The sequence below is a fragment of the Heliangelus exortis genome, chromosome 6, assembly GCF_036169615.1.
Source record: "Heliangelus exortis chromosome 6, bHelExo1.hap1, whole genome shotgun sequence".
Lineage (NCBI taxonomy): Eukaryota > Metazoa > Chordata > Aves > Apodiformes > Trochilidae > Heliangelus > Heliangelus exortis.
The window spans coordinates 9904854-9925278 of record NC_092427.1 but is presented as its reverse complement, the minus strand read 5'-3'; the positions used below and the strand labels follow the sequence as shown (position 1 = coordinate 9925278).

Sequence of the window (20425 nt, the reverse complement as noted above, 5' to 3'; positions counted from 1 at the left end):
GGTGGCTAAGGCCACCAGAACCTGGTCTCCTATGGACACCTGTCAACAGCAGGCTGTGTGCAGCCAGGTGACCCCAGCAAAGGAGACAGGAGTCAACTGGAAGAAAGAAATTCTGCCAGTAAAGGGTGAAAACCCAGGAAAACAGCAGAGAAAAACTTCCGCCTTTTCTCCCCAGGCTGCTTCCCTGAACTGCTCATTGCAGGCAGCTCAGAGAAAGCAGACTTTGTCCTCTTCTGCTAGAGAAGCCACATGAGAAAGATGAGGGCTGTTTAGTTCCTGGTTTTCAACCACATAATTGGCAAGTGGGAGCTGGTTTGGGTCACCAGGAGCACTGGAAGGATCCACCTGCATGCAGAGCCTGCTGACCTGTACTGCCACATGCAGCCTTCTCTACCATTGGCCACCAAACTTGTCACTTAAGTTGGAAAATATTTCCTTTTTTTTAGCTGCTTGATATTAACAGTTTGATATGCACAAAACTGCCATCATGGAGAAAGCTTGTCTGGCATTTTCAAAGGAGACCCAGATGCACTAACAATGCAATTCTAGTAGAAAGTAATCCCAGAAAGATGGTGCCAGCCCTACAACAATAAACATTTTGGCTTAATTAAGATTTAATAATTTTGCTGATTGGAACCTCTGTGTGAAAACTGGATCCTGATGCAACCAGTCTGTGCACACTTGCATGTAAACTCTGCACAAGTTTGAACATAAAATAGTCATTGGAGTTGTAAAAAAAATGCTTACACCACTGAGCAACAATGTAAGCTAGACTTGGTACTGAGAAACAATAATGTTAAATAGGAAAGGCTGATCTGCATAAATAAAAACCAAAATAGAGACTACAACATGGAATGAAAAGTTGTTTTAAATTAACCTACTCTATAAATATATGTACGTATTTGTGTACCTATACACAATAACACAAATGTTAATCCTAGTCAACACAAAATGCACACAATAAAATACACGCAATAAAATACACACAATGAAACGTGGATTCCTTAAGAGATGGATTTATTGACTGGATGTAAGAAAAAAAAACCAAAAAGATGGTTCAATCAAAATTTAAAGAATTCAAGAGAAAAAAAAACATATTAACACTTCCCACAGGAGCTGAGGATGTAAATCAATGTAGTTTTGCAAGATGGAGAGTGTTTGAAGATACTGCTGCTTGTCATTGTGTTGGGAAGGAAGGCTTAACAGAAGGCCAGACAAGTACCATTATCTCACACAACACCTGTCAGCAGAGATCTGAACTCAGTGCTTCCAATACAAAATACTAGTGAGTTGTGGAAGGGGGAAAAGACTGTATCTGATATAGTAAAGAAAAAGAGGTTAGGTTCTCATGAATAACAGTTTTGATCTCACTTTGATCTGCTCAAAGCCACGCAGGCTGCCCTGTAGCTGAAATGGGGTGTGCACAAATACAGGAAAAGCTCTGGGTGCTGACATTTTTCAACATCATACATTATGCCTGGATCATCTTCCAGAAGAACTGAAAAACAGCTGGGTTAAAATCCTGCTATCTTGCCTACACTCAGTCCCTTGCCAACAGAGTTTCCTCCTGAAAGACATCTCGTGTGTATTGGAGCCCATTAGATCTTTTAAAAGTCCTCTTCTTGCCACTGTTCTCTGCTTAATTTTTCCCTTATTTCAGAGAGTTGTCCGTAATCTCTTTCAAGAAGGGAGATTCCTTTAGGAAACATTCAGAGAATCTGGGGTTATGGTCTTCATTGTCTCCTCTGCTGAAGTAGCTGCATCGGTGAGAGGTTGTAAAAGCCTTTGGTGTGACCCATTGTCCTGGTGACTGTCCATCCCTCTGCTGCTCTGTGGTTCTTAGTATCTCCTTGGCATCCTAAAGCCCTCAGGCTCCCGAGAAGCATGGTACTAGAGAGAGGAAAAGGAGAGGAAAAGAGAAAGGGAAAAGGGAAAAGGGAAAAGGAAAAACAAAAAAGGAAAAACAAAAAAGGAAAAAGGAAAAAGGAAAAAGGAAAAAGGAAAAAGGAAAAAGGAAAAAGGAAAAAGGAAAAAAGGAAAAAAGGAAAAAAGGGAAAAAGAAAAAGGAAAAAAGGAAAAAAGGAAAAAGGAAAAAGGAGAAAGGAAAAAGGAAAAAGGAAAAAGGAAAAAGGAAAAAGGAAAAAGGAAAAAGGAAAAAGGAAAAAGGAAAGAGTATCTCTGGTCAGAAAGCTTCTTTCTCAGAACAGTTCAACATATAGCACACAGTCTATCTCTCTCTGTAACACACCAGCCCACAAAGAAAATGGGCAGATTTTCATCACTGAAAAGCTGACATACTGTGAAAGTTAGAAATGCCAAAACCCATGTGAATCTGATCAATCAGCTAATTAAATAGTTGTTTTTCTTCTCTTAATTAGCAGCTTTTTAAAGAGGGGCTTTTGTTTTTAATCTCAGATTTCTGTATTGCTTCTATCACTGTTTAGGTCTCAATTCTGCAACACATAAGCAGATTACAGTTAAACAGGTGTTCTTCACTAAACAGAGGTCATTTCTTGCACTACAGAGATGGAGCTAAAATGTCATTTAAATTAGTTTAGATTGGACAGTGTGCTTCCCATTTATTCAATGCATGCAAAACCCAACAAATCAATCCTATCACAGAGTCCCTCTTGAGCTCCTGCTCCCTCTGCAGCTCCCTTGCAGGATTCAATGATAAAACAGGCAGATTTTTTTTTTCAGAACATGCCTTCTAACTAATGACACACCTCTGCTGAACAGGCTGCTCTGGGCTATAGCAATACAAAAGCTGTGCTAGCTCCTTCATGGCACTGTATACTGTGACCCTTTGCAACACTGCTCTTACCTCAGCTATGCCAGATTGAGCTGACTGTGAATTTTCTGAGGAGTCACTGCAGCACCCCTGGGCACTACAGCTGGTTCAAAAGGAGCCAGATGTCTGCATGCATGCCTGTGCTGAAAGATGTGTTTGGCCAATGCAGACAGATGTCCTACAGCACAGCAGCCAAAATGTTGCTTTGCCCCTTGCTTTTCATATACCCTTCCTGTCACTCAGTGACTACCAGGGCTTTAGAAGGGTCTTCCTAAGATAAGTGCTGATCTCTGTATTAAGGGACACGTTTTCAGCTTCTGGTACAGTTGTCTGGTTGAATTTCTACCGCTTTGGCTTTCTAGATCACGGAAGGATGGACAAAGTGGAGTACAGGTTCAAACAATGCCTGTTGCCCACAGTGCTACAGTTCAGGAATGCAATTGCCACAGGCCTGTGTGAAACACTTACCACATCATCATAATCCCTCTCTGGCAAACGACCTCTGTTTGTGGAACTCATCTCATACGGGTTGTTTGGCTGATATCCTGGGTTCCCATGGCCAGAAGTGGTCTGGACTCTGGGGAACATTGTGGTCTGTTTACCATCAGGGGTATATGTGTTGGAATATCCTGGATTTATCAGGTTCTTCTCTTCTGGATCTCGTTTGTGTTTGGCCCTTCAGAAGAAATGAAAGGACAAAGGAGGTTTCAGAAGACCTTTTACTGTGCCTTACTTATCAAGTCCTACTTACTGAGTTTTCCACTCCCACCTTATCTTGAATGCTCAGGCCTGTTCTGAAATAGGTAATAAACAGATTTTTCTAGCTTCCTACTTCAAAATCCTTGTTATCAATGATATAGTACAAAGTTTGGCATCTCTTACCACAGCTGGATCTAAGCTGCTAAGAGACAGGTGGGGGCTATGGCCTCTTCCAATAGTCCCTAGAGTAAAGGAGTTTCCTTAACCACAATTAGCTCTAACTGACTATTCAGAGGAAGAAATAAAGCATTCAGTAGGCCCAGTTAAGAAAAGTTGCCCTCTTGCCTGCAGCCAAAGTTGGACACCCAAATGACACATTTGAATTGTCTGTGATCACAAGTCCACACATAGCACACAACCTTGGCACCAGTTTGTGCCCCTGCTGGTGAGTTATGCCTCCCGTGGGCAGGTTTGAAGGCACTTTGACCTGGGCAGCCCTGAGAGCAAAGGCAGAGGAGCTGCTTGGGTTCTTCTACAAATAGTGTGTAAGGAGAAGTGAGGAGGTGCAACTGCAACTGAGAATTTGGTAGTACACTAGGAACAGCGGCTTAAAGGGATGCTTGGCTGGAAATGCCAACTGTATCAAGCTAAAGGGGGAATGCCAGGCCTTGAGCTGAAGTGCTAGCAGAGAAACTGCAGTGGGTCTCTAAATTTGTGCTACACAGTCTTCTGATACCAGCATCCTTCTTCAATCTCATCCAGCTGCCACATAAGCATTGGCTAGGACAGGATCAGGATTAAGGGGTCAGGTGTATATTATTAAGACCTGGCTGAAGGTTTTGTAGTCAAATTTACAACAAGAGAATAAATACTTCTGGGAAGAGCAAACAGGTAAGACCAAATTCTAATGGCTATACAGTTTAAAGGAACTTGTTTGCTCAACTAGGCAGTCAGTCAGGTTCACAGCCCTGCTACTCTCTTAATTTCTGCTTAGTTCTCTACAAACATGCAGTAATGCAGCTTCTATCCAATTGTAAGAAATACTTTTACCTTACTGAAACAACAGAGACTGTTACAATCAAAGTCAGGACAAGGGCTCCCAACACTGTGCCCACTATTATAAGGATGAGTTCAGCATCTGAAAAAAGCCACAAAAAAACCAAGAAACATTAATTGAAAACTAACAGTAAATACCAAAACACAAGTTCTGTTCCTGTCCTCTTAGAAACAGAAAAAGAGAAAGAGAGAGAGTGAGAGAAAGAGAGAAAGGGAAGGGAGGAAGGGACAATATGGAATATGATTTCTCAAAAAAATGTTATGCCAAATATGTGTAAATATCCTTGGTTATTGCACAGAAAACTTTTTACATCACTAGCCACCAAGTACCAGATGGAGGAGATGAGCTTATTATTAGCCGGTCCCAAACTAATGCCTAAACTCACAATGAGTTGATTTTGTGCTGATTTAGTATTTTCATTTGCTTTATAAAAAGAGGCCACAGAATTCCCAAAACTTATTCTAGAAATTATGTTCCATGTGATGAAAAATACCCCCCCCTGCCAAACACATCCACCTGGCAAGCTTCACTGTGCTGCGCTACAACTACCATTAACCAGTCTCCAAAACCTTTAGGCAGAACCAGAAGAAAACCCTTGAAGACCCCATAGCTGCAGACACAAGTATTTCAAAACATATATAAGTTTAAGAACTCATCAGTGAGAGAATCCAAAGGGCCACATGAGGCCCTGCATCTTTTCCTCACAGAAAGCCAAAGGAGTTGTGAGAACTGAGAACCATAACTGCCTTGTTTTCAGCCAGCCTTTGACTGTATAAAATGTTCTTAGTTTAGGCACATGCAAAAAACACTACAAGGCATGAAGAACGTCCTCTCCTGATCTATCTGACAGTAGAAACTGGAGAAGGTGGAGCAAATAGCTGCAAAACTGACTCAGAAAAAAAAACCAGCTTTGGAAGGCCCATCTGGTGAGTATGTCCAGATTATTACAATCATGGGATAAAACATCTGAGGCCATCATCTCTTCACCAGTATTGAGTAATAGATATTATGTAGTGCTTGCAATGCAATTCACAGTGCAGTGGTTGAATAGTAAAGCAGAAATATTTAAAATTAGAGTAATCACCTGACATTTTAATAGACGGAGTGATTGATTACGTAAGAAACTGATTAATTAGTGGTGCTGAGTTCAGCATTACATGTCTTTAGATGAGGACTAAAGGCTGCTCTGCCAAATGACCTGTGTTTAACTAAAAACTACTGGCTTTAATGCAGAAGTCACTAGAGGAAATACTACTGTCTGTTTGAACATGAGTTTCAAGAAGGACTTTCCCTTCCAGGCAACAGTGAAATTTCTATAATTTTTTTCTAACATTTTCCTTCTATCAGTACAGGTTGGTGGCACCCTTAAAGGCTGCTACTTGACACTCAGGCAGATTAAGCATTGTCGTGTGTTTTTCCATACCAAAATTATAAATTAGAAACTCTTGTACTTACTGTTACTGCAGTTGTCCCCAGAGTAGCCCACTGGACAACTACATGAGAGAAAAAAAAAAAAAGGGGGAAAAGAAAGACAATGTCATGAAGCAGATTATCACAAAGCAAGAGTATATTATCCACCTTTTCTCAGCAATTTCTCCACAAGGTGTCTTCAATACGGGTTTCCTCTTCAAAGCTATGTTAATATTGATTGTTTAGTTTCATTGTTAGGGTAAAACAATCTGAGATTTTCAGAACGATTAGTGAGCTGGGCACTGAAAATTTCAGGTTCTCAGTCTGAAAATGTTAAAAGGAGCTGATTTCTCCAAAGAACTAAGTCCTACACTTCTAAGCTCCTTGGACTTGTCTTTATCAAAAGCCTTGATCTAGGGTCTAGGAGGACTGACAGCCCTTCATCTTCCTCCCATACTAGTTTCTTGTATTTAAAATACATAGAGTTTGCAGCCTGAAACATCCAGTGTGTAGCAGAAGTAACTGCTAAAAGAGCTGTATGAATTGGTTTATGAGGACTGAGGTCTCTCTGCTTATCCGCAGGAGCAGAGCACAACCAGTTGCTTTTTCAGCATCACCAGCAAAAAATATACTGAGCTGACAGAAATACCCACAGAGAGAAAATCAAGATGAAACAACACAGGTCTGAAATTTATCAGGAATGAGAGCCCCCACTGTGGAAACTTTTTTGAGGGGTTTGAGGGATTTGGGGCAAGCCTTGCTCCAATGCCTGTTGCTTATGGAATGTTTCTGCATAGCAGCTCTCATGGCTCAATTACTGTGAAGAAACAGTTTATGTTTATGTGGGAAATGCACAGAATAAATGTAAAGTAGTTTATCTTCTTCATTGACTCACAGATGACCTTGGCTCTCTTTGATTTTCCTCTGAGGTATTATGAGAGCACACCAACAGCTAATGCCAAGCAGTTACAATGCCACAACTTGTGACACCATGGGAATTTGTAACCACCTCAGGCACCTCTCTGACTGACATAGCTGCAACCTGTTCTTTCTGACTGAGAGTGACTCTGGGTTTGATGCTCTTATCCCCTATCTTTGTGTAGAACACAGCAAAGCAAGAAAAAAACTGAGTACTCACGGTACACATGTTTCACCATCCCTTTGATAGTTAGGCAAGCATCGGCATGATGGACCATCTTTTCCTATTGCACAGTACTCATTTTCTTCTGCAGCACAGCTGTCACTGCACTCTGTATTTTCAAATGGAAAAAATACGGAATAAATGGAAGACAGTTGAAAAAGGAACATCGGAGAAAATCCCTCCCCTCTCCTTTTTCTTTTATTTTTTCTTTTTTTGTTGGTTTTCTTTTTCATTTTTTGTTTTTTGTTTTGTTTTTTGGTTTTTTTGTTTTGTTTTGTTCTGTGTTTGTTTTGTTTTTTGTTGTTTGTGGTGGGGTTTTTTGTTTGGTTGGTTGGTTTGGTTTTTTTCCTTTCTTTCTTTAAATTGCACTGCAAACACAACTTTGTTGTGCTTCAAAGCACCAGAATGTTTGGGTTTTTTTATGGCTATACCCACATAGCACAGAAACTAAAATAGAAAAGCACAAAATTAGAAGTAAATAGTCTTTGTTTAAAATCATCCAGCCCCATCAGAATGGAAATCTGGCTAAGCTGCATCTTGCACAGAGTAGCAATGATCTGCAATTTGATGACACAGCAGATGATTTGTATTGCAACTGATCCAAAAGTGGATCAGATTTAGACATGTTAGGGGCCACAAAGACTTACAATGGATCACATCTGTCTGGCCTTTATTGTAGCCAGTTTTCATTATTTTATGATTTGCAATAGTTGTTCATCTTAAGATCTCATATCTTAGACTTTTCTTCTATAGTGTGAAAATATCTCAGGGCTGAGGGGGAAATATACAGAGTACTCATTAAAATTTCAGCAACGAATTAAAACCCTAGCAACTAAGGGTTCCTACAAATCACATAAATAATTCTTTCAAAAAAAAATCTAAAACCAAATAATCCAGTACTAGAACCACCAGCATTTGACAGAGCTTTAAGAAGTCATTGTAGAGCATCATGAGACCTCCACTTCTATCAGCATCCCTATAGTTGCCTTCATGTGGCATGTAGGATTTATACCCAAAATATGTCCTAGCAGCAGAAGTTGTGAATATAGGATACAGTTTGTTCCATCCTTGATCTGTTTAGGTTTCAATTCCTGACAAGGATTAAACAAAGCTTTTAAAGAGTTGCTTACTAACTGGTTTCAGCGATCATTTTCTCAGGCTTTAGTAGTTTATTCTACTGTAATAGAATTATGGATGTGTTCCAAGTGAAAGGTGAGAATGTTTTTTCTGTGGCTTCCCTAATAAGACACATTCCCTGATTTTTAGAGGTCAGCACAATAGCAGAGTGCCCTTTTCCAAAAAAAAAAAAAAAAAAAAAAAAAAAAAAAAAAAAAAAAAAAAAAAAAAATTGAAATAGGGAACAACAAAGTCAGCTTTTCAGGGCTAGATAAAGTAGTTCTTACCTGAACAAGAACGATCATCATATTTTGACTTTGCAAAACCATTTAGGCATACACATTCTGGAAACCCACTATCATCATTGCATTTTGTGGTTCGAAAGTCACAGTCAAAAGCAGCACAATTGGTTGTCTCTTTTGAAGAGAAGCAGACAAGAAGCAAACCTGAGTACTAATAATATTATTTCATAGAAGGTAGTACACTTGCTCAGTAAATAATAAACCAATAATTTAGCAATTTTGAAAAACAGAAACCAAAAACCTTTTCAGTCTTATATTTAGGACATCAATACTTCAGGCATTTGGACAATTCCCTTCTTTTTACTTGCTCTTTGCCAGTTGAGGTCCTGTTTCCACCACATCTTCTGACCTTCTATTTCTCAGTCTGCTAACCTCCTAACTTCCTAATCTTCCTGCTTCCCAGTTTACAAATAGGAAAACTCTATCCTTAACTTCATATTCTGAACACTGGCTTTCTGACTCAAAAACACTACAGGAAAATCTGTAGTATAAAGTGATAACAAATAAATCCTATCACGCCAACTTTAAGACCAACCATGACCTTAACAGACCTTTAAACTGCAGCTAGTTGGGAATTTAATAAAGATGGATAGGAACTGAAAAGCCCTGGCACTGGGAGGAAAGTGTGGACTGGGCACTGGGGACAAAGCATGCTTTATAATTTTTTTCCACAATTGAACTGTGAGGCCAGATCCCACACAGTTATACATAGATATAAGTATTTATGGGTATGCAACTCATTTCATGAGCAACATGAGTATGCTTCTTGCCCAGTATGTTGCTCTTTAAATTCATGTTCCACTGGTGGGAATGGTTTACAAACCTCAGTGGGCTGGCATGCAGCTGAGGGAAGTGACTGCAGTGGTGAGCTCTCAGGTTTTTTTGTTTGTTTAGGACCAGAAGACAGGAAATATCATGGCTGAGGTGGAATTACCATCACCTTCAGAGACCAAACTAGGGCTATAAGCCATGAAATGGACTCCTTTAATTATTAGCTATGCCTTTTGTGAAAGCTGATTTCAAAAGAGGTGCATATTAAAAAAAAAAAAAAAAAAAAGAGAGAGAGAGAAAAGAGGAAAAAAAATCCGTATTTTATTTAGAAAATCATTCTACAAGCATTACATTTTCAGTAACGCAAGATTTCACTAGTTTAGATCAATTAATCACTTAGCTCAGTGCCTAATCAATGAGGTCTAATTTCAGTTACCATGGTTAATTATTGAAGAAGTCTGAAGAGAGTTTCATCCTAATTTACAAAAAACATAGTAGCTTATTCTCAGAAGCACCATATATTTCTGTATATATTTTGTTCTGATCTTTCCAGCCACTTACCACTCAGCAGATTAAAATCAACATGCCGTTGCTTACTTGGGAATAAGATACTTCCATTCTACACAGGAAGCAGAAAGCCTTAACAAGACAAAAAAGGCTTACTTTTTTTGCCTTTTAAAGGCTCACCTTTAACCATTCAGACCTAACTGAATGGTTAGGTCTTCAAAATTACCTAAGGCTGAACATTCAGTTCCTTAAAATCAACAAGGCTTGTTCTCTGATGGGCTTTAATACACACAGCACCAAACCATAGGAACCTCTGTTTCTACTGATTGTTTACTTCCACAGCAAGGGATTACATACCTTGATACCCAGACACATAGGGAGAATTATTCAGCTCATTTTCTACTGCTGTAGAAACTGCAATATTGTCTACGTTTGTTGTCTCCACAAACAGATTTGTCACTACTACATTGATTTTATTAGCAGCTCTGTTTTGCTGAAGTCTGAAAAGTACAGATAACATCATTTTAAAGCCTTATTTAATACATACAGAAAGCATGTTAGATGCAAAGACAGAAGAAGATTTCTGCCAACCCCCTTCTCTCCACTAGCTTCTTTCATCCCACAATGTAGGTAGTTGCTAAGATATCTGAAAATGAATTCAAGTCTTGCTTGCCTTAATGGCAATTTTTTCAGCAGATGCAGATGTAAACAGGTTGCTAGAAAGCAAAGATTTTGGTTTCAAAAGTGTTCTTAGTGTCGTTAGTGTTGTGCTAACAACACTCCTTTCTGTGCTGTTGGCACACAACTGATTATTTTTTTACTAGGCTAAGCTCAAGCTGGCTGCAGTGTGGAAGGCCTCATCTCCTAGACCCTAACCTTTACATGCCTGCATCAGCCCGTGTTGTCATCCAGGCATGTGCTGAAGAACCCATCCTGAAGCATGCTGAGGATAAGTCAGGGTATGGCAGCAATGAATTCAGAAAGATCTGTTTGCAATGTGGGGGTATCTGTGCTATAGGAGCATCCTAGCTGTGCTGGGATCAGCTGGACAGAAGTCACCTCCCTGGGATCTGATGGAAAACAGCAGTGACTACCTTGTTCTTCAACTGAACTTTGTGCTGCTGAGATAGTCACACAAATCCACCACACAAAAAGTGGTGGAGTGCTGTAGTGTCTAAAAGTGTTTCTGTGCCCCGTGAGTTTGTCACAACCACTCTACTGGAAGTTGCTGCTTTCATAGCTCTTCTAGAACAACACTTTGCTCAACTGCTTGAAATGGAGTTTGTCCAAAGGGTTTACACTGCTGTGAGTGCTAGCATGGCAAGTTTTGCTTGGTGTGGCTTAGGAGGCACTCACAGAGAAGCTGTCAGAGCTCTGGGCAGTGACCTGTAACAGATGGGGATGGGACAAGAGGGACACTTCACAGTGTCTGCCCAGATCAGCAAAGAACTTACACAGCTACAGCCACCACAGCCCATCCAATAACATCTTTGCTCAGCCAGCCATCAGGAGATAGTAGCAAACACCCAAGAAGATGCAGTGAGTTTCTGCAGTGAAGGTGTTTCTCAAATTAAACCAGGGCTCCAAGCAGTACCTGTTCATGGGAACCTCAGAATTATCTGTCACAACTGCAGAGGGATATCAGATATCACAGGGTGCACTACTTATGGCACAGTGCTGGATCCTACATAGTGCTAAAGGTGGGAGGTCCAACTGTGGAGCTGCCTCATCCATCCCACTTCACAAACATACTGACAATCCACGGGCTAAAAATGGAGCCATCATCCCAGAGACTTTAAAAATGCAAAAAGAATGTCTTCCTTTAGCAGGACACATACGGAACTGAACTCATCCTGTAGTCTTTTTTGAACTAAGTTCTTGATGGGAAACATTAATACAAAGTGTGTGGGGAGCACATACTATGCAAAAAACAAACTGGCAAACTTACTCAATTACCACAATGACAGTCTCCATAAAATCTTTAGCATCCTTCAAATCCTTGAAGGCATTCTGAAACTGGAAAACATAAATGAATTGGAGTTAAAGGAAAGCAGAAACATAGACCAAACATTACAGGAAGCACTGATGATTCAGCTGTAAAGTTTGAATCCAGAATACACTGCCACAGGCACAAGCTAATCAGTCACATCCACCATGCAAGGTATTGCAGAAGTGGAGCTGTGGGCTGGTGCTGTTAAACAGGGAATATATGAGAGCAGCTGAGGGATGGAGAGACAGGGCTTGATCGAATATCAGGCTGGGCATTAGGTCTGACTGGCTAGGTAGTTACAGATACCCAGATATATTTTGAGGAAAATATTTTTTAACAATCTGGAGGGACCATTTTTTGTTACTTTCTGATAAAACATTTATAGGAAGCAATATAACGACGTGAAGAATTTGATTATCATTTTTTATCAAATCTGAATAATATTTGGTGGATATTTTTTGATCAGCTGTCTGGTAGGGTTGTGTACATCTTCCTTACTTCCAGAAAGTGCCATAAGCAGATCAACTTGTTTTAACATGACAGGATAAATTAAACCAATAATCTTATTTCTCCAGGAAACCCATCACCAGATTTTATCTACGGAATGCTCAAAATGCATAATAACCATTTAACTAATGGCATCAAAATACTAATACTGGTATAGTTATAGCTTATTTTCTAGGTATTTAGACACAGCTGGACAGCCATTCTGAAGTTTGTGCTGTGTGGAAATGATAGCTTCTTAAACAAACAAAAAAGTGTTAATTTTTACTCATACCACTTAGCATTACTGAGCCCTCAGAAAATAGCACAAATCAAAAACTAAATCAGTCTGAAAACTTTGTTAAGCCCCATGGTTTCTGGAGAGGGAATGGCGATAGATACAAAGCAATTTATCTGAGAATTACCCAGAATAGAAGTGGCACTAGAAATGCAAACATTACTTATTTTACTCCGGCAAGTGCTATGCATGTACTCATCTGAGGGCAAAATTCAAGTGTTTTATGATTAAGTATACAGTAGTGTGAAACATTCTTTGAAAGAAGATTTCTCAAGTGAAATTACTCTAGGTTCCACAGTATAGGCAGCATGTATACCTTCTGCCTGCTTGACATCCAGGATAGCATTACATTCATCCAAAAATATATACCCCATATACTGATACCCAAAAAAACCCCAACAACATCATGGCTTACAAAGTTCTTTATCTTTTTGTAGATGATTTCATATTCCTCAGAATCTCTGTTTTGAATATTGTCATTGTACATCTCATTCAGTGTAATGACCCCGGGGAATGTTTTCCCTGTAACGAGAACAGAAAATATTAATTAATTAGAAAACATTTGAGTAAGTCAGGTTTCACTTTAGAGTTTTTCAGCTTTAAGAGATGGGGAAATACAATGCAGAAATCAATCAGGGTTTTTTTCCACACACTAGAGAAATCAGTAGGGGACAAATGTTTGCTCGATCAACTCAGCCATAATGGAGGATGTACTCTGGCTACTGGGGAAGCAGGCAGGATCCTGGGCTAAGCCAAATTGGCCAAACTATGAAACTAAATAACATTAAATTGCAAGCATGGCCTGAAGTTAAGACTCTAGCTTAGGTGTGAGTGTTTAGTGAGAAAATAATTACATGAAAGGCTCCAAGTTGGCAGCCACCAAACAGCTAACATGACTTGCCATATCTGAGAAAGCTATTCAGTGTCTGTTGGCTTCTTTAGGCTCAAAAGTAAATTTAAGAAAGCTGCCTCCTGGAACTTAAATAAGAATCCCCATGTTCTCATACACTTGGTCTTCAGCAGCATCTCATATATTCATATCGGCAGGACTGTGAGGAGTATTTAGCAACAGGAAAAAAATCAAGCTGGTTGTTAAGAGGTCTTCATGAGTCTAAGCCTTTTAAATCCTGCCCATTAATATTAATGTCAGGTTTACGCTTGCTTTTTTCCTGATTTTCACTCCTTTTAATCCCCTGACAGAGGGGGTGTTTTTCCTAGCACATTAACCTCTTTGGCTGTTACTGTTTTGTGAGATAACAATCTAGGTCACTGTAGCAGTAGCTGTCTGCAAAGCAAGGCATTATTCAGCAGTCACTTTCCCAGACTGATTTTGTTTTCAGTTATAACACGAGAACAAGAGATATGGGAAGAAAAATTTGCCTGAGCCGTTATCTGTGAAGTAACTAAAAATATAGATTGCTTTTGTGCAACTCACCTGTATCACAACGCTTGTTATTGTAGTAGTATCCATACGGGCACTGGCAGGTGTAATTGCTATATAAAGCAATACATTTAGCCAACCCACAAAAACTTGGTTTGCATGTGTTCCCTGCTACAAAGATGAAAGATATTGATGTCAGGATTGCTATGAAACTGCAATAGCCAGTCCTCATATATCAAACAGTTCATATATTGAATAGTTCCTATGTACTTCTACTAAAGGAGACTACCAGGTATGTTTTATGGAGTATAGAAGAGACTGAAGAGCACATTGCTACCTCTTGCTTGCCTAATGTCTGTATAGTAACTGTTTTCCTTGAACAATCCAGCAGGATATCACAGTGAGGACACAGAGTAAGGCTGAAATTCCTCATCTGTCATGCTGAGCATTCACAATATAACTCTGCTTAACACAATTAAAACCAAACCAAACAAAAAAGGTATAGTGAGGGTGGCCAGAATCAGTGACTAAGTTATAAGACAGACTACAATAGCCTGTGGATCTTTAATGCTGCACTGGTATGTACTCGCCTCATTATACATGGTATGGTTCTTTAATGCAGATATTAATAAAATGAAGCCTCCCAAGTTGATAATCACAGTATGTACACCTTAAGAGATATCAGAGTATGCTGATAAGGAATTTGTTGCAGGGCTTACAGTTGTCACCCTAACATCAGTAACTATATTAACTGGCAACTATACCATGCTTAGTCAGGAGTAAAACTTTGAGGATTTGTACTGACAGCTGCCTTGTATTTACCTGTTGGAGTTGTTACTGCAGATGAAGTTGTACCTGGAAAAGGAAAAATAATATATCAGCCCTTTCAATGCCCTGCTTACACTGATGCCATGAATAGAAGCATGGTATAAGGCCCCCAAAACCTTTCCTAAACCTGTTTCTGCCCTGCCCTGTACTCTACCCAGTGCCTTGCCCTCATTTCCTGAAACCAGTTGCTCAGTGTGATTTACCCTGAAAATCTGCCTGTGATCTCTCATCTCTGGCAACCTCTCTCTCTGCTTGTTTTGCCCTTTCCCTGTAAAATTTCTCTGTCCAAAATTTCTGCATGCTCTACACATCAGTCCCTCTCCCCCATCACCAAGCCTGTCATTGCTACTGCAAGATAAGGGCAAGGTTCTTTTTGCTTCCCTCACAGCATCTTCAGCATATCCAGGGCATCCTGTGGCTTATGCCTCTGTTCTGGGCCAGCCCAAGTCCTCTTACACTCTAAGAGGCTTGAACACTTGGAAGACAAACAGCATTACAGGAAAACTTTCAGCTAAACCTCAATTGAAAATCCTATGAGAGGCTATCCCAGAAACATGAAGAGCCGTAAGAAAAACTTGTGGGAAGATGAGATGGGAAATCAACCAGAATGATAAAATTTAGGGAGCAGTAGGACATTAGAGTAACCTCACTATATTTTTCATCTATTTTTATGGGTACACTGTTTGCCTAAAATGGTACAGCTATGCTTCCTCTAAGTAACTACATATTCTGTAAGGATTTTAGAGTATTTATTTAATAACTATATATAATTTATTAGTCTATAAGTAATTAAAAGATATATTTCAATATACATTATATAAAAAATGGTAATTACAGGTCTCTTCTGAGTCAACAAATTCTGCTTTCACCCTGACTGTTTTCTTTCACTTAACTCCATAGGTACACTCTAAAAATGAAGCAGAGATTTTTTGTGCTGAAAGGAAAAACACAGTAACTGTCTTTCATCTCCCAAAAAGTGGAAAAGAGAACACTTAATGAAGTTTCACTGGCTAGAAGGCTCATTTCCAGAGCTCCTACTGAAGACAAGTTCTTTTTCTGGAGGAACAGAAGCTAAGCAGAAACAAAAAATGCTTTTGTGAAACACTCCCCAGCAATTTCCCTTTGCAGCAAAGGACAGCAGGGAAGAGGTGAAGGGAGCCATAGCATTGACTGGAGGCTCTCTGGATCCCCTGGGAAGTCCCACTGGGATAAGGGCTTGGTGGGGCACGGAGGATTCCTGGCAGGAACCACTTCATGGTCCTTGGCCACTGCCCCAGGCACTCAGCCTCACTTTGTTGTGTCCCAGACACCCCCCCTGCCTGGACTGGAGGAAGCCACAGGAAAAGCTCCCTGCACAGGCTTGCCCTAAGCATTGGATCTGCAGGGATCCTCTTGCACCTCGTACTGGTGTGGGAGTCAAAGGCAGCAAGCAGTAAAGGAGCAGCCTCTTCAAAGCTTCCACAACACTTGCCCTTGCAGCAGGGAAAGAGGGAAGAGTGGTGAGGAGTCACAGCCTTCATCTGGGTGCCTTTGTCTTTGCCGGGAGAGGAAATCGGAGAAACACGGGAAGGGAGCCTCATCCCTGCCTATGGAGACTGTAGATCTCCTAGGGACTCAGTGACCCCAAGCTGTCATCAAAAGGGACTGACCAAGGGCTTTTGCCCCTTACCTGTAGTTGTGGGACTCCCAGTTGTGGTTATTGTAGGAGGCTCAGCTGTGGTTGTTGTGGGACTCCCAGTTGTGGTTGTTGTGGGACTCCCAGTTGTGGTTGTTGTGGGACTCCCAGTTGTGGTTGTTGTGGGACTCTCAGTTGTGGTTGTTGTGGGACTCCCAGTTGTGGTTGTTGTAGGAGGCTCAGCTGTGGTTGTTGTAGGAGGCTCAGCTGTGGTTGTTGTGGGACTCCCAGTTGTGGTTGTTGTAGGAGGCTCAGTTGTGGTTGTTGTGGGACTCTCAGTTGTGGTTGTTGTGGGACTCTCAGTTGTGGTTGTTGTGGGACTCTCAGTTGTGGTTGTTGTGGGACTCTCAGTTGTGGTTGTTGTAGGAGGCTCAGCTGTGGTTGTTGTAGGAGGCTCAGCTGTGGCTCCTGCAGGAGTGGCAGTTGTGATTGTCACAGGGGCTTAAGCTGGATTCACCTCTCTCCTGCCCCCCAGTAGCAGCAGCTTTGTGCCCTTCATGCTTTCCCCCTAGGAGGCCATGGCAAGCTGACTTGCCATCATTCATGTGTCTCCCCATAGGAAAGCTCCCTCCACCTTCCCGAGGCAGCAAGACAACACCAGTACTGAGCAAGATCAAGGCCATCCCTGAGAGCTCATGGAGCACAGGTCTGACCTCTGGACAGTGCTGCTGCCTTCTGCTGTGTCAAGTTGATTTTCTCATCCCTTAAACAAGCAGTGCTTTTCCTACAGTGCATCTTCAGTAGTTGCTCTGTTTTTGATTAAAGTTAGATGGTATTGCACTCGAGTCAGCATGTTCACGGTGACTCTTCAAATTTTGCTCTACAACTTGGCTAAATCCTGAAAAAATATACTCACTGCAAGATATAAATATATAGGGATTTTGCAACTAAGGAAGGTGCTATCAGGAGAAGAAGCATTAAAAACTCCATCTGGACTCCTTCAGAACAACAGTGCAAGAGTGACTGCCTTTGTTAACACCTGTGCTCTAACAAATTCAAGTGGACATTGAAAGCAGAGTAATTTTATTCAAAGAATGCATATTCTGTTAAATTATCATCAGTGGCATAAAGACCCTCTTTCCAGGACTACACTTCTAAGCAGTAATGACAGTAATAAATTATTTTTTGTTATTATTTTTTTGCATAATTTTCCTTCCTTTTTTATAGTTCCTTCTGAATAAAGAGAATTCTGGCTGATACCAGACAACAATTGAAGAAATTTTTCCTCACATTTTGGTTTCAGAGTTACCTGTGTTTATTCTTCTGAAGCACTGTATGTATTTATTTTTAGAATGTTTATTTTATATTCAACAATGTCATTCTTACCTCTTGAGATAAGGAATGTTTTGGGGCTCTGGTTTGGTTTGGTTTTGTTTGGGTTTTTTTTGTTTTGTTCTTTTGTTTAGATGTAAGGAGAATAAATAATAAACCAGTCTTGTTGATAAAGGTGTGATATTGACAAATGGTCAATCTGAATCTCATGATATAACTTTAGTCTGAATTAATTAATGTATGAGTTAGGAATTAACATATTTATTCTGAGCTAATGCCACTGCTATCATTATTTAATCTATGTCATCAACAGCATGCAGCTGGAACATTAATGGATTTGTGGCTAAAGTTCTCAGCACTAACACACTCATAACTGGTATAGTAAGGATAAAGAATTGCAAATCTCAACAGACATTTTAAAAATAGACCCCACTTTTCAAGAGTTCTGTAGGGCTTTGAGAATCCAAAGTGAAGCACAATTTATAAACTTTTTTCTTCTGATCAGTAAAGCTGATATAGATAAGGGATACCAGAAGGACAAGGCCTGAAGTAATCTGTTGGTCTCCTCTAGATGAAGAGGAAACACAAAAAATTGTGCCAGTTGCCTGCCAAGGTTTCTGCCTCCACTAGACATTGAGTCCTATAGGCAGTATTTCTTGCTCCAGTCAACATGAAGAAATGTTTCCTATGAAGAAATTTTTCCTATGACCCTGGTAATATCGATCTGTGTTGGCCACAGGCCACGGTTTTGGAGTCCTGTTTGGAACGTCCTCTCATAATGGATGTGGGACCTCCTACAGAGCTTGTCCCTAGCTCCTGTAGAGGGTCTGGCTAGCAGTTGTCTAGGAACACCCTTTGGACCTGGGAAGGATTGCATCTGTGGTGGCAGCAGAGCAAATGAGCTGCACTTGAACATTGAAGTTAGGCTTGTCAAAGGTAACCTGAGCAAAGGTGGCTCTTTTATGGCTCTGCCTGCCTAAGCCCAACCTTCTCTGTATGGAAACAGGGTGTGTAATAGACTCAGGTGGGTACTATGGAGATAAAGGAATGACTATTACAACCGAGGTTATGGAATAACAGGCATCTGTCTGCTGAGCAGACCAGGGCCTTTTCCAGTAATACTCAAATAGAGACATCCTGGAAAGCTTTTACATTGTTTGCTATTGATTTTGCATTGATAAAAAATCTGTTCAAGTAAGTGAAAGACTCACATTGCTTTCAATAGCTCTTGGGTCAAGATTTTTCGTATCTTGCTGCTAGCCACGAACCTCCAAACAGGAAACCAACTGACAATCTTGAAGACTTCTATGCTTATAATTTACAGTATTAGTCTGTAGCATCTTGCAGATGTTGCTGGAAATATGTATGTTCATTTGCAGCAGTCAACAGAGACCCACAACCATCTGTACATCACTTGCAAGCCTAATAGCATTGGTACAGGTCTTAATTTTGCTCACATCTCTGTATCTTTATCTCCATATTAGCAGGGAGCTCCTGTCCCCTCACAGCTTCAGGTCATCAGAAGACTCTTCATATAGCTCTCTTAACTCTATACCTGTTAATGCCTCCCCTGCCTACTATCTGCCACTGAATACTGAAGCAAGTTCAAGGAGATGCTCTGTCCCACACCTACCAAGTTTGTCACAATGTCAGAAAAAGTAGAAAGTGGTTAAAGGAATGACACCTGCCCTTCAGTTTGAACAGACCACAGTGCAGCCCTCTGCCACCCAAGTTCGTGGTGAAGTTCCCATTAATTAATTTCAACAGGAGGGAAAAAATGCTCTGCGAGTCAGCTCAGGTGGCACCACTTCCCAGACTGTTGAAGGAACCCCTGGCCAGAAGACCAAGAGTAGCAGTCCTTTCCCTGGGCACTTGGGTGGAACAGCTGCAACTTTTGTGATGACTGTAGCAGAGCTTGAATTACCTGGGTGTAGTGCTGTGCAGATCCTGAAAACCTCTTTTGGAATGGGCTAAATTAGGTTAAATACAAGCACCAGTGCTTTTGCCATTGTTCTGTGAACAAGGAAAACTATTGGCTTGTAGTGACATTTTTCATCACTAATTAATCAACATCTAGACATGCTGAGCTGTGAATTGCCACTGATCTCCTGCCTCTCAGAAGCTGCTGCAAGCACTAAGCAATCCCTTCACTCCCACAGAAGAGTTGCCCTGATAAATCCCAAAAGAGAAGATAGTGTTTCTTACCTTTTGAAAGGCTGAGCAGCAGCACTGCGAGGATTACACAACGTCTCATTGCTGCTTCTGTTGCTGCTAAACCTAAGAGAAAGTGCTTTTCTCTCCAGGCATCAGCCCATTTAAGGACCCAGGACAGGTGGAAAGTTCAGCCCCAACCTGACGTCATGGTGGCAAGAGGCAAATGATAAATCTAAGCCATGTTTTTCTTCCTCCTCAGGCTGGGAGGAGATTTCTGGATCTGCAGTGTTCTTCATTTAAATCATAAAATTTTGAGCTGTGTTGACACAAGGAAGTTACTGCTAAATAAGTTGATGTGGAAACTGATAGGGCACCAGCTACACCCTGCCAGCTCTCCATACAGACACCTTCAGTGCAAAATAGGTGGAGGGTACTGTATAATGTGTTCTTAAAGTGGAAGAAGCTATCCCATGCCAAGGCATGGGATAATTCTGCACTTGGAGCAGCATACCTGGGATCCACACGCTCACTTCCTTTCCAATAAATTATC

At 40.7% G+C, this 20425-nt stretch overlaps 1 protein-coding gene across 1 annotated transcript; it reads right to left on the bottom strand.

The window, feature by feature from the left end:
• Positions 1-1204: 1204 nt before the first annotated feature.
• Positions 1205-20083, bottom strand: MUC13 (mucin 13, cell surface associated). Its single transcript, XM_071746212.1, has 13 exons — positions 20074-20083; positions 16444-16857; positions 14769-14801; positions 14001-14117; positions 12981-13087; positions 11743-11810; positions 10152-10294; positions 8502-8630; positions 7096-7207; positions 6003-6040; positions 4541-4628; positions 3260-3467; positions 1205-1890 (listed from the first exon to the last, which is right to left on the bottom strand). The coding sequence occupies exons 1-13, from the start codon at positions 20081-20083 to the stop codon at positions 1840-1842; spliced, it is 1518 nt and encodes a 505-aa protein (XP_071602313.1). The 3' UTR covers positions 1205-1839.
• Between the last annotated feature and the right edge of the window lie 342 nt (positions 20084-20425).